Source organism: Pogona vitticeps, chromosome 1 (assembly GCF_051106095.1).
Source record: "Pogona vitticeps strain Pit_001003342236 chromosome 1, PviZW2.1, whole genome shotgun sequence".
Taxonomy (NCBI): Eukaryota; Metazoa; Chordata; class Lepidosauria; order Squamata; family Agamidae; genus Pogona; species Pogona vitticeps.
In genome coordinates, this window is record NC_135783.1 from 183871693 (window position 1) to 183884336 (window position 12644).

General features: G+C 44.9%; 1 protein-coding gene across 1 annotated transcript in view; it reads right to left on the reverse strand.

Moving 5' to 3' along the window:
- LOC110089018 (aldehyde oxidase 2) overlaps positions 1-12644 on the reverse strand; it is a 58804-nt gene that overhangs the window by 32866 nt on the left and 13294 nt on the right. The window contains exons 8-13 of the mRNA XM_072979015.2: positions 8049-8129; positions 7605-7749; positions 6399-6491; positions 5745-5896; positions 4400-4493; positions 2603-2712 (exon numbers count right to left, since the gene is read on the reverse strand). Coding sequence (XP_072835116.2) covers positions 2603-2712; positions 4400-4493; positions 5745-5896; positions 6399-6491; positions 7605-7749; positions 8049-8129 — 675 coding nt within the window. The remainder of the gene's footprint in view (positions 1-2602; positions 2713-4399; positions 4494-5744; positions 5897-6398; positions 6492-7604; positions 7750-8048; positions 8130-12644) is intronic.

Consider the following 12644-nt stretch of genomic DNA (forward strand, 5'->3'; position numbering starts at 1 on the left):
GGCGCAACATTCCTGTTCCATGGGCGATATCCAGTAAACCCCTTTCACCACCAGTCGCCCATCCTTCTTGCAGCCCCCCTATAAATCCTCAAAATCTGTTCTAGAATTGGGAAACCCCTCCATAGAAGATGAGGAACACAGGGTGCTGCAAGGATGAAAGGGGAAGTCCCACAACACACACTGATGTTCACAAGAATTATGTTAGATTTAGCCTATTAAAGTGTTAGCCCAAATCCCGTTTTTTAGTGTAGTAAATCATACCAAAGTACTGTAGGCCCATTGAATCCATGGGGATTTGGTGAGGCAACTCCTCCCTATGATCCATTGATTCAAATTGACCTACTCTAACTTACTATGCCAAAGTAAGTCACAGAATAGACCTATTTGAATCAATGGATCTTACAGAGGAAACGACTCACCGAATTTCCATTCATTCAGTGGGCCTAACCTAGGTCAATTTAGCAACCAGATTTTGGCCACTGTTCACCTGCTTTCCTCATTTCTCTCTCACTAAAGCCACACTTCCTCGCCAAGATGACTGTTTATACTCTTTGTATTTGAGCTTCCTGGAGTGTGGGGTCTGTACTCCACACACACTGTTTCCAATGGATCCTCTTGCTCAAAGCATGATGGGAGGGACGGTTTCTCCGGTCACCTTTCCCATCATGCCTTGGTTCTGCGGATACCCTTGGAGCCATGATCCATGGGAATAAGCCAGACCTGCGAAGTGTCAGCCCAACATGTTCTGCAATCATCCCTGGCTCCGCTTGTTTTGCTCTCAGGAGACACAGGTGGTGATGAAGAGGCAGAAGGGGAAAAGAAAGAGCAATGCAACACGTGTCTGTCAGGAGGCATATTGAGGGGAGGTGGCCCTTGAACCTGGGGCAACAGCAAGAGGAGAACAGCTCCTTCCTGACCCCCCCACCATTCTGTTGCTCGAGTCAACCACCCCAGTGGGCCCAATGATGAGGACAGCCTTGGCTGAAGAGGAATGAATTATCTGGGAGTGTCATGTTGGGCGTGGAATGAAGGCGATGATGCAACTTCCTCATGTCTTTTATTAAGGGAGAAACCTAGCTTTTTGGTAGGAAGGCAAGAAGCTGAAGAAGACAGGAATGCCTTTGACTTTAGAAAACAGTTGTCTGAAAGAAGGAATTTCAGCAGGTATTTCTGGCACGTCAGGAAACACCTGCCCAAATTCATCCTCCTGCATAACTACTGAAGGTACAAGAGCCGTATCCTGTTTCTGGTGGTCATAATCCTTTGGGGGCAGGAAGTCCACCAGAGATGTGGGTCGAAACTAAATGAGACCCAGAGGGATTCCAAGTTATTAGTTGGTTCTCATTGTTCTCATCTCCTTAGAGAACACTTTGAAAAAAAAAACTTAACTCTGTTTCATACTTTGTACAAAGCTTAATGTATTGAACACTCTGGCCTAGTCTATTAAATGGACTATAATAGACTATAACTCTTTCCTTCCTTTAGTGTTGCAGCATACTATATTGGTTTTATAACGTATTATTGTAGTTAGGTACATTCTGTGGCTTCCAGGATTGATTTTAATTGTTGTCAGTCATTTGAAAGGCCAGTCTGACCATTGGAGTATAAATATATGAAAAAAATCAGATTCCTTTTTAAAAATGGCAACGATTGCCAGTATCCACATGTTTGTTCATAGAATGTTTTGCATAACTCACCATGGCTAATTGTAACTAATTGATGAAGTGACAGGATGAATCTCAGTCAAATGTTTGGTCAAATGTCTGTGTAACCAAGACACGCTTAGCCTACCAGCAATTCAGTGTAGCTATTCATGGCACATTGTGCACACCTTACACAAGCACCATTAGGATTCTGGCCTGTGCCTCTTTCAGCCATACAAGAATTTCCCATAAACATATATGTATATATAATTTTTCAAGAGGTCACATGAAAAAGCAGACAGGATGCCTGTACCTTTAATCGTTGTGACTACACAACTATTACTCGAATTGTTTACACTCTCTTCTGCACAGCTACACAACAACTGAAGCTGCAGGATCCTGTCTGCTTTTTCTTGTGGTCATCTTAGGGCTCGTCAGCCGTGGAAGGCAGCCCATCTAGGAGAAGGAAATCTCTGATTTCAAACCTCCACTGCCTTGTGGCTATATCCACTGATGGAAAAGGCTTCAGGAGTTAACGTGGAGGCAAAATCCGGAGCCGGAGTCCCGGGGGCAGTTCGTGTTGTTCTGCCAACTCCTGTGATGTCATTGGAACCAGTTATATTGGCTCTTGCCTTTCCATTGGATTATTTCAGCAACGTGGAGAGGGGGGATTCGCTGCTTGGGTAACAGCCTATCCTCCATATTATTTTAGCCAGGTGTCGTGCTCTGGAGAGGATACTCATACAGAGCACGTTACCATAGTCTCTCAAGACTGAAGTATACCTAAGAGGTTACCACCACGACCTCATTTTATGTCAGGATTTTGATACAAGAGTTTTTCCCAGAGGGCACCATGGTGCGGCAAGTGTCTTGTGATTTCAGGTAGGGAAGGGGAGAGAAAACAAAGGTGTGTGCAAACACACACATTCACACACATAGAAAAAAAACACATAACTTACTTCCTTGGAGAATGGAATGAAAACAGAGACGATAACCTCCTCAGGTGAAAGATCTGATAGTGGCACTCTTAAGAGGAATTCATCATTGATCGGAATTTGTCGTGTTCCTTCTGATAGAGGGGGAAAAGCTTTTTAAAGAATATGTTTGGTAAAGACTCAGATTGTATCTATGTTGTGAGAAACATACAGCAGACATTATTGGGAGTCTTATGATGACGCCGCTGGGGGACTCCCACAGCGAGGCGTGTCTTTGCCTGCTTCCCCGGATGACACACAATATCATGAGGCTGTTTGCAAGAACAGCCAGGGGGTGTGGAAACCGGGGGGCATTGGGGGGGGAGCATGGGACATAGTGCATCTAGTCCCAATGCTGTGGCGAGTAGTGCAGATTGGACTGGTATTGGAACTGGGATTTTGATGGTAATGGTAGGTAATTATAGCTCATCTGAACTCCCAGCACTGCGGATCAGGCGATTACAGTGCTCGGAGGGAAAGATGTGCTGGGGATGCACCCGGACCCACGGTTGGCACAGAGAGAGGGACAGGGGGGCCGGGGCAAAATGGGGGCCAGTAGTTATCCCACGGTAGTTAAGAAGGGGATAGCTGAGGCCTGGGTTCAGCCTATTGGCTGTTCGATGGTCACTCTGGAACCCAAGATGGAAAACTGAATCTGCACTACAGCAGGAAACCCCCCCCCCCCTTTTGCCAAAGGATTGTTAATATTCATGAGAACTGAATGGAGTTTAATAAAGTGTGGCCCGTGTTTAATCCATACACTTGGTCTTGCATGGTTATTCCAGAGTAAGGGGGCAAAAAGCCTTAGTTAGGCAACAGGCATATTTGTAGGCAAGAAAGCCAGCCATGAATTATCTTTGCTGCGGCTGTTCAGTTCTGCTCCCGTTGAAGTCAAGACCCTCTGCTCAAGCAGCCTTCCAGGAACAAAATGGCCTGCTTGTTAGAGCAGAAGCTCTTTGGCCTTTCATTGTCGCTAAACTCAATGGCAGATCCTTTTGCTTTTATTTACCACCCACTTTTTTCATTTGAATAATGTTACCCTAGATGTAATTTATCAGAACTTTGGTCTGCATTTTGTGCTGCTAACAGAGAGACAAATGCTTGGTCGATATTTCTTCAACTTTCTCTTTTTAATAACTGAAAGAGCAAAACAGAAGGTGAGGATATTCTACTTTCCAGTGCCTTTCAATGTTAAGACACATGACTGCAATTTTACTGGGCTCAGAGTGCAGTGATTTATTTTGCCTACCTAGCCACTCATTTACATTTGAGTTGTTTTCCCTGGACAGCCAGGTTATGAATCAGGCTGGGTCATCTTGTGGACCAGGACAGAACACTTCTCCCCATCCCCATTTTTGGGTATGTGGGGAGGCACTCTCATGAGCTGACCTAAGGTTTAAGTGCATCGCCCTCCACTTTCTGCTGCCACTTCATTTTTGCATCCACACACTTCAATCCATCAGATATTATTCAGTCATGCAGGATGACCAACAATTGTAACGTATTATCTCCAGTATCAAAGGCAATCTAAATATTCCTTCCTGCGAATCATGAGGTACTGGGTACTATGGCACTCACATCCTGCTTCCGGACTTCCCCCAAAGAAATAGTTGGCCACTGTGGAAAGAGAATCACAGACTAGATAGACCTTACATCTAATGCCGTAACTCTCTTCTTATGTTCCTATGATCTGTGTCTGTACCTGTTGCATCCTTTCCCTTATTTACAACCTCAGTTCAGTCCACACAGTGTCAAAATGAAGAGAATGGTGGGGACCTTTACCTATTGATGCCAGATTGAGAATGGATTTTCCAGCTGCCAGGATAGGGTTCAGATCCCAAGCTGATCCTCTGCTGGCAATGTGTCCCCCTAAGGACTAACAAATAATAATAATAATAATAATAATAATAATAATAATAATAATAATAATAATAATAATAATAATAATAATAATAATAATAATAATAATAATAATAATAATAATAATAATAATAATAATAATAATAATAATTTTTTGTTACTTTTGCCTCTCTTACACAGGTTGTAACAAGTTGAAGATCAATGATATTTCTCTAGGTCTTAGAACTATCATGAATCTTATCAAATAAATTAAACAGGTTGTCTGGTCAATAATTGAAGTTTTCATGTTTTAAAATGATGACACCTACAGCTTCATCTGGCAGGTATTTATCAAAATGTACGTATCAGCAACTCTCCAATCCAGATTTCTCACACACACCCATACAGGACATGTTTTCTTTCTCTCCTCTCTGCTCTCAAAAATTTTATGACTTCTTCTGGCCTTTCCCCCCCTCTCCTGCTTTGCTGTGACTCTACTTCAAAAAGGTAGGTCTTAATTTTTGGTTGTGGGGTGAGTGCAAAGGAGGATCCATGAGACGTGTGAATTTTCTTAGCCACATGTTTCTTTTCTTCTCTCTTATTGCCTAAAATGACAATCATGGCTAGGAGTTTTGCATCCTGAAAATCACACACCCCTTAACTTCTTTTATCCTCATGAGGGAGAAATATGTGGAAAACATCAATGCAACTTTAAATGTTCATAGGGGCTGTGTAATTTGGCAATAATGAGGCATCTCAGAGTTTCTCTTGATAGCCTCACACTATCAAGGCCTCATTTTGTGAATACCATGTGGTCACTCACTCGTCTTCCACAGGTAGAGGAAGTTCTTCATAGTTAGGAGATCAAAGCAAGAAAAAAGGTAGGGAGTGAGAAAAAGGTGCTCAGTGACAAGGAATGGAGAACCTCTGCCCCCCCTCCCAATGTTTTGGCCTATAGAAGCCATCAGTTTCACCCAGCATGGACAATGGTGGAGGATTATGGACTGTTGCCCCAAACACCTGAGGGGCCAAAGGCTCTCCTCTCCTGACATAGTCTAATCTCTTTTCCTCTTTCCTCTTCCTCCCTGCACGCCACCTTGTAGTAAACCCCCTTGAAAGGTAGCCAAGAGTGAATACTTGGTACTGTCAAGGCAGTAGAAAATGTGTCGCCTCAACAAACGGTTTTCTTCAAAGGTAAAGACAGAATCTGGAATGGAGGAAAGACCTGTGGAGCCAACTGCATGGAGTAAGTTGTATCTTGGAGAAGGTAACAGTGTGGACAACCTACAGCCAGATTCCTGATCTGTTCTCCAGCAAGAGTTCTCAGATGCTTCAACAGAGCATGGTAGACCTTCGTCTTTTCCACCGGGAGTTCTGGGATGATTCCCAATAGGCTGTCTCTCAGCTGAGCCAAGGAGGTTGCTGCACCTATCACAATGCCTAGAACCAAATGATTTTCAAAACAGACCATTACGCCTTCTTCCCTTAACTCCTGTGCTCCCCTCCATCTCCCTCTGTGTCTTTGCCCGATCATGGGCAGTTCTCTCCAGCCCCTTCATTGGTTCTTTCCTTAATTCTGGCACTTCCACCAGAAAGATTCAGAAAGATGCAACCAGATGGGGATTTGGTTTTGTCCCACCATTTAGGCCACTCACTCTGGGCACAGGCTGGTTTACTTCTTTTCACAGCCACCACAAGGCATTAAGGGCCATCGTGAACCAACCCATCCCCGATGCATTCCTACCTGCAGCATTTTGGCTCCCCATCAGGGGCTGCTGCTTTTTAGATAAGGGTAGGATCACTCTGTTTTGGTTCAGTCCCGGGACATGCCATCACTGGGACTGAAGCAAAGCAGATGGCTTAAGCTTTCCATTTCACAGTATCATTAAGTGGCCTAAGCAGACAGCTTTCCCGAGGCTTCTTGGGTATCTAAGAGACATACCATTGCCTTCAATGCTGGAGCCATGCAGCTCTGGAATCCTGACTGGATGAAGGAGAATGGGATGATACACGCCCAGGACTTTCATATCCAGTCCTAAGAGGTAGAAAAACAGAACAAGCTGTCAGGAAAAACAAGGGAGGACTAGCTGCAGGGCAATAGAAATGGCATCTTGAAATGTGAATTGCTTGTATCAGCTCTAATATGGAGTTTGAGGTGATTTCAGGAGCCTAAGTGCAGTGGTGTGTGTGCAAGAGATTGAGAGATTGAGAGGGGGGGGAGGGAGGGAGAGAGAGAGAGAGAGATGGAATCATTCTGCTATCAATCCTGTAACCCACCCATCCCATACCTATCTTTGCCTCTTGCAATCCCTTGACCCAGCTAACTGGTGCCACCCACACTTGAAAACACAAGGTTGTCACCACCACATCTCTTGGCACTGTCAAAGAGATGGCATAGATTTTTGGAACAGTAGTGAGAGCATACCTGTTACATGCATTTGTACATGTAATGGGTATGTGTGACTATTTTACATAGAAAGCATTCAGAAATGACATTCCACCCTTGATATCTCTAGTGTCACAATCTATTCTGGCAATTAAGGGCCTTGCTATCTCATTCTGCTACATGAGTAGTTACTCCCTGGCCAAGTCATGCCACCAAAGCTAGCCAGAGGTGTTTTGAACAATAAGTGGAGAGCTCAATGCATTAATAGGTTCTGTGTCAGGCTTTTGTTCCTAATGGTGTTGTGTTCCTAAAGCAGAACCAGTCACCTAGGACTATTGGTAGTGATGTACTTCCATGCGTCACAGGGATGACCCTCAATATTTTGCTACCTGAAGTTCAGGTGGTGCCCACTTCCCATCCCATGTACCAGAACCAAGTGGATTGGTCAATGTATTCTGTTCAACACTGCCAATGGGACTACATCCTTTACTGCATTTGGGAGCAGCAAGCAGGTTATGAGGCACAAAGCGAGCCACAAAGCACATCCCACTCAATTCTCAAGCAGCAATGTAGCTCCTTGCCTCCCTGAAACCACTGCCTGAAGCCGCCACCTCACTTAGCCACCTCACCTGCTAGACACTGGTGGGCTTTGGTGCCCAGAGGCAGCATCTTTTCACTGTAAGCATTCAATGGCTTCCATTAGAGTAGCTACATCAGGCTGTGTATATTCAGAGGCGATTACACAGCAATCCTGTAACTTACCAACATTTGTGTTCCCAACTACAAGAGGTGCCTCTGGGTAGGTGGCTTTTAGCTGAAGAAGCTCTGGCAGAGATGCAGGAGCGAACCATGTGGTCCTCTGACCATTGAAAACCAGGTGTCTTCCTTTGATCTCTTCAGCCATTCGCTGGGTGGAGATACAACAGATGATGCTGATGCCACACAACACAGCCTTTCAGGAAATTCAGGCTATCAGTAATCCTATTTATACTTAAATAATACATGTTGTTTAACACTCTCTGGGTGTTTCGTAAGAAAAAGCCATGTACAGTATGTCTCTCTCTCTGTGTGTGTGTGTGGAGGGGACAGGATCAGCCATTCTATTCAGCAGAGTGATGTGTTCCCTCCAGATAGCTGATTTTGTGTGTTGTAAAATACAGCCAGATGATCCTTCACAATAAACATGAACCAAAATTGATCACTTGCCATTAATTCAGGAGGAAATATATAATCTTGGGTTGGGTCCCTGGGATGGAATTGCTCTGGCTTGCATAGACCGGAACACATCTAAAGGGGAAAAAAGTATACCAATTAATATGGGAAGGAATATTTGAACCATGCGCCAAAGAATGGAGTGATAGGTACCTTTTTAAGGACTAAGGAAGACAAAAATTTTGAAAGATAACTGTCACATCCTTCTCTCTGAAACTGAATGTTACTTGTCTTGTCACTTGACTATTGAGGCAATGGTGTTTTTAAATTGCCACAGGAATGAATGAGCTTTCTCTAATAACGGTCACCCCCTTCCTCTTTCACTGCACTGGACTACTCCACAAACATACTGCCCCGCCTCTCCTCCCAGCCAATCAGAACCATGCTTACCAACATTCCATGCTCCTCATTCACCCCTCTCATCACATACTTACCGAACCATCCAAACCAGTGGTTCTTAACCTTGGGTTACTCAGGTGTTTTTGAACTGCACCTCCCAGAAACCCCGGCCAGCACAGCTGGTGGTGAAGGTTTCTGGGAGTTGCAGTCCAAAAACAACTGAGTAACCCAAGGTTAAGAATCACTGATCTAAACTTTTTTACCTTTTACCCCCTAAAAAATTTATATACGCCGAGATTACCCGCATGAGTTGAAAGGATCTTGGTCACGCGCATCTTGGTCATGGGCAGCCAGTCGAGCATCACCGCCACCTCCTCCTCCTCCTCTGCCTGGTGGGGCCGTGCTCAGTCCTTGGCCCCACGGGGGCGGCTCCCTTTCTCTGCTGGCGGGTGGCTCCTGGGCGGCTGTTGAAGAGCAGCAGGGTGCCTGACGCAGCCTCCCGCTCCGGGACCAGCGGCTGCTCGCCAGGACGGCCACGTCGGACCTCAGTGTCAGGGCACTGGTGGGCCTTGCCGTCGAAGCGCCGTGACAGCTGCCACATGGAGGGTGAAAGGCTCTGCCAGGGCCGGCCGGTCGGCATGGAGGCGCTGCCGAAGGAAGTCGTACGGCTGGGCGAGCGCTGCTGCCACCTGATGGTCTCAGACGGGGACGGGACGGCGTCCCAGAGCCAGGAGGCTGAGCCAGGCCACCCCCCTCTGCCATGATCCACCTCTCCAGGCACTAGAAGGAGAGGCTCCTCCTGGCTGGGGTGCCCCAGCCTTGCCCTCTACCATGGCTGGCCCCACCGCTGCCGTACACCGCCGACCGGGGCCCGTCATTGGCCGCCATCCACCGTGGCTCGGTTGCAGCCGGGCCAGAGAAGGGGGCAGGAAGGATGTGATCGGGCAGCTGGGGACCCTCCTTTGGGCAAAAAGGAGGAACAGGAGGGGAGGAGGGAAGGGGTTAGGGTCGCATCCTCATTACCCCCAGGATTTTCATTTTTACCCCATTTGGGGTCATTTACCGCTGTTCCCTGACCACTGGTGTAAGGCAACTCTCCTTGCTGATATCTTGGTTATTATCACCATTTGGTGGGTCATCGGTGTCAAGCCGTTTCTTGAACAGGTAGTTGCAAGGGCTGTTAACACCCACATTGCAGCAGTTCGCGAATGAACTTTGCAGCTGGTTTTCCAATATCAGAGCCCAATTACTGTACCCCATGTGGCCCCCATGCCCCCCTAAACTTCTAAAATCACCCTCTAAATATGGCAAATGAATCCTCCCAACTTATATTCTTCTCTGTTTTCATGGTCACTTCCCGTTCTTTCCTTTTCCTCTTTAAAAAAAGCCCTTTTCTGGCCTGATTTTGTAATCCTTTTATATTGCAATCCTTTTACAGTATATGTCTTCCCACCTTCAGATGGGTGGTTTTGGACCTGATATTCAGGATACATGGCTTGGGGTGCTGTGGTCATGGTCTGTGAAAGAGCAACAAATAGCCCCCAGCCTTTAGAAATTGCCCGCTGACCACACTGTATGGTTAGTACCACTGACCACCTTCTCTGTATTGGCACTTTGACTGGAAACTTGTTGAAATCAGGAAAGAGGTTGCCTGCCCTTCCAACCAAAGGTGTTGGAATTAGCACAATGAATACGTTGCAAATACTGTAGCAATTTCTATATGACTGTTGATGTGATTCTAATCTGTTCAACTTTTGGCACAGAACACAAGGTCATGCAATTCATTGACATTTGCTTTACTCTTTGGGTCATAGAAACAACACTACACAAGGGCAATTTAGCTGACATGAGTATATCCAAGTGCGAAGATTTAAAAGAGTCTAACAGCATCTAGGTGTGAATTATGGCATTCCTGCCGGAGACTAGCTGTAGGGCATTCATTTACTTTTGCATGCTCATTGTTTAGCTTGGAAACGGAACAGTACTCAGACAATCAGAGAAGGCATTTAATTGGCAAAGGGTCATTTGCTGTTCGGATGGGAGAAGCATGCCAAATGGCACATCACTCCTCCCTCGCCGCTGCCCCCCACTTCAACAGACTCTTTGTAGCCTGATCTATCCCATATGCAAAAGAGCAGGTCTGGGCAGGCCCTGGGTTGGAATGTGTCCTTTCAGGATTCATGCATTTCCCATACATTACAATGGGATAATCTCAAGAAGGAGACATATCCAGACTCAGTATACAGGAGACATATCCAGACTCAGTATACAGGATATCACAAAACAGCATGGAGGACAATTGCATTATTCTTGCATTTACATCAAAGTAACACATAACCTACATTAAAGACTCAAGAGTTTCTAATGTATTTTGAAGGAGGGGGAAGGGATTATTTTCCCCACCACAAGTGAGAAGCAACTTGTAAGTAGGTCATTTGTGTCTTTTAAAAGCCTTCCGCATCCTTGTGGCTCATCAATTTTTACTCACTCACTCTTTTAAATGGAGGTGGTGTCATTGATGCTAGAATAAACTACTCTCTGCTCGCAAATGCCATGCTTCTGATCCAAAAAGCCATGATTTTTGGGCAAACAAATCTCTGCTTCCTTTTACTTCATTTAAACTGGATTTTAAAAGCAAAACCTGATTCAACAGCGATTCTTATTGTCAGTAGAACCAGGCACTTAGTGAGGTATAGTTCAACCCTTACAAAATAGGTAGACGGAGCATTCAGTGGATGCTGAAGAATTGTTATTAGATGCCTGACTCCAACCCCTATTGATAAAATCAGTTATCTGGCAGGCATTGCACTCTGTGACATATAGGAAGAGGCTTCAGCTAATAGTGAGAGGCTGAAAGCATCTACATCAAATGCACATCCATTCTATGGTCAACATTCTGCCCCTCCCAGATTAAACTTAAGAAAAGTTTTTTCAGAACACCTGCGAATCTTGAAGGAAGAGCAGAGAATACCAAGACTGTCATGTGGAAATAAAGAACTAACCACCTTTTAAAATGAATGGAACTCCAGGAAACTCTAGCCTCCCCTCACACAGAGAACTGGGTTATTTGGAATTAACCGAATAAGTTACCTACTGGAGTTGAACCAAGATGAACCAAAGAAAATGTGAGTTTTGCACCAACACCGTTCTTTGTGAGTCAGAACAGATGATATCTCAGCTGTGTCAGCATACTCTATGACCTTCAAGAGGAACCAGGGGAGATTTTGTATCCGTCCCCCTAAAAGCCCTGGATGTTGCTTGTTATTATTGGATATACTTATCTAAGCTTTACAATTCAGTTTTTGCAAACCAGTTTGTATTTTAATATGAATTTATATACAGGCTATTGCCTAATTTCATATTGTGTTCTGATAAGTGTATTGTGGTGCTTCTGATACAAAGGAAGAAAAAAGAAGACAATCTGCCTGATCTGTCTGAAGCAACTTTTAGGGGAAAAACTGCCTGTAGGTTATCGTATTAGGGTGATGGGGTGACTGTGAGGAATGAATCGGTTAGTTCACTGAAAGAAACCCAAGCACTGTTCAGTTAAAACACCCTTGAGAGTTTAGACTTGTCAAATAATGAATGAATGGATTATGGCTCTTACTTTTTTAAAAAAGAGGAAAAAATGGCAGAATATGCCTCGTTGTATACCAACTTTGTAGGGCAAAATGAATTTTAAAAGAAATTATCAAGAGTTGAATTCAACTGTTGTGACACACCTACTGCTCGTATATCTGCTGTGCATCACAGCTCATTAGAGACTGGAAAAATGATTTCTTTAGACTAGGACTGCCCGGATCCGTCAGCCACCTCAGCCAAGTATAAAAACATCCCCTGACACAATGATCAAGGCAGCCATTAACAAAACAAAGTGCCGGGGGGGGGGGGGAACTGCAGCTTGGATTTCAGACCATCTCACAGCTTTTAAGTGCTGAAACATGGCTTTTTGGGGGGGATTGAAAAGACTACTTCCTGCACAATGGCTCCCAGGATTCCGCTCCCCCCCCCCAAGTCTCTGGCCATGTTGTCTACAGTTCCATGTTGGACTGTATTCCCTCAAGTTCTTTTCCAAACTTTGGAGAAATCTCTAGGCAGCCCCTGAGATCCAAACAGGATTCTAACCACACATGGAATTTAAAATAAGTAAAAAAAAAAAATTAAGCAAACAAACGAACAGCAACATCAGGAACAAACTGGGAAATCTCAGTCTTCTCAGCAGCCTTCACAGTCCTAGAGAAGTGTAGTGGT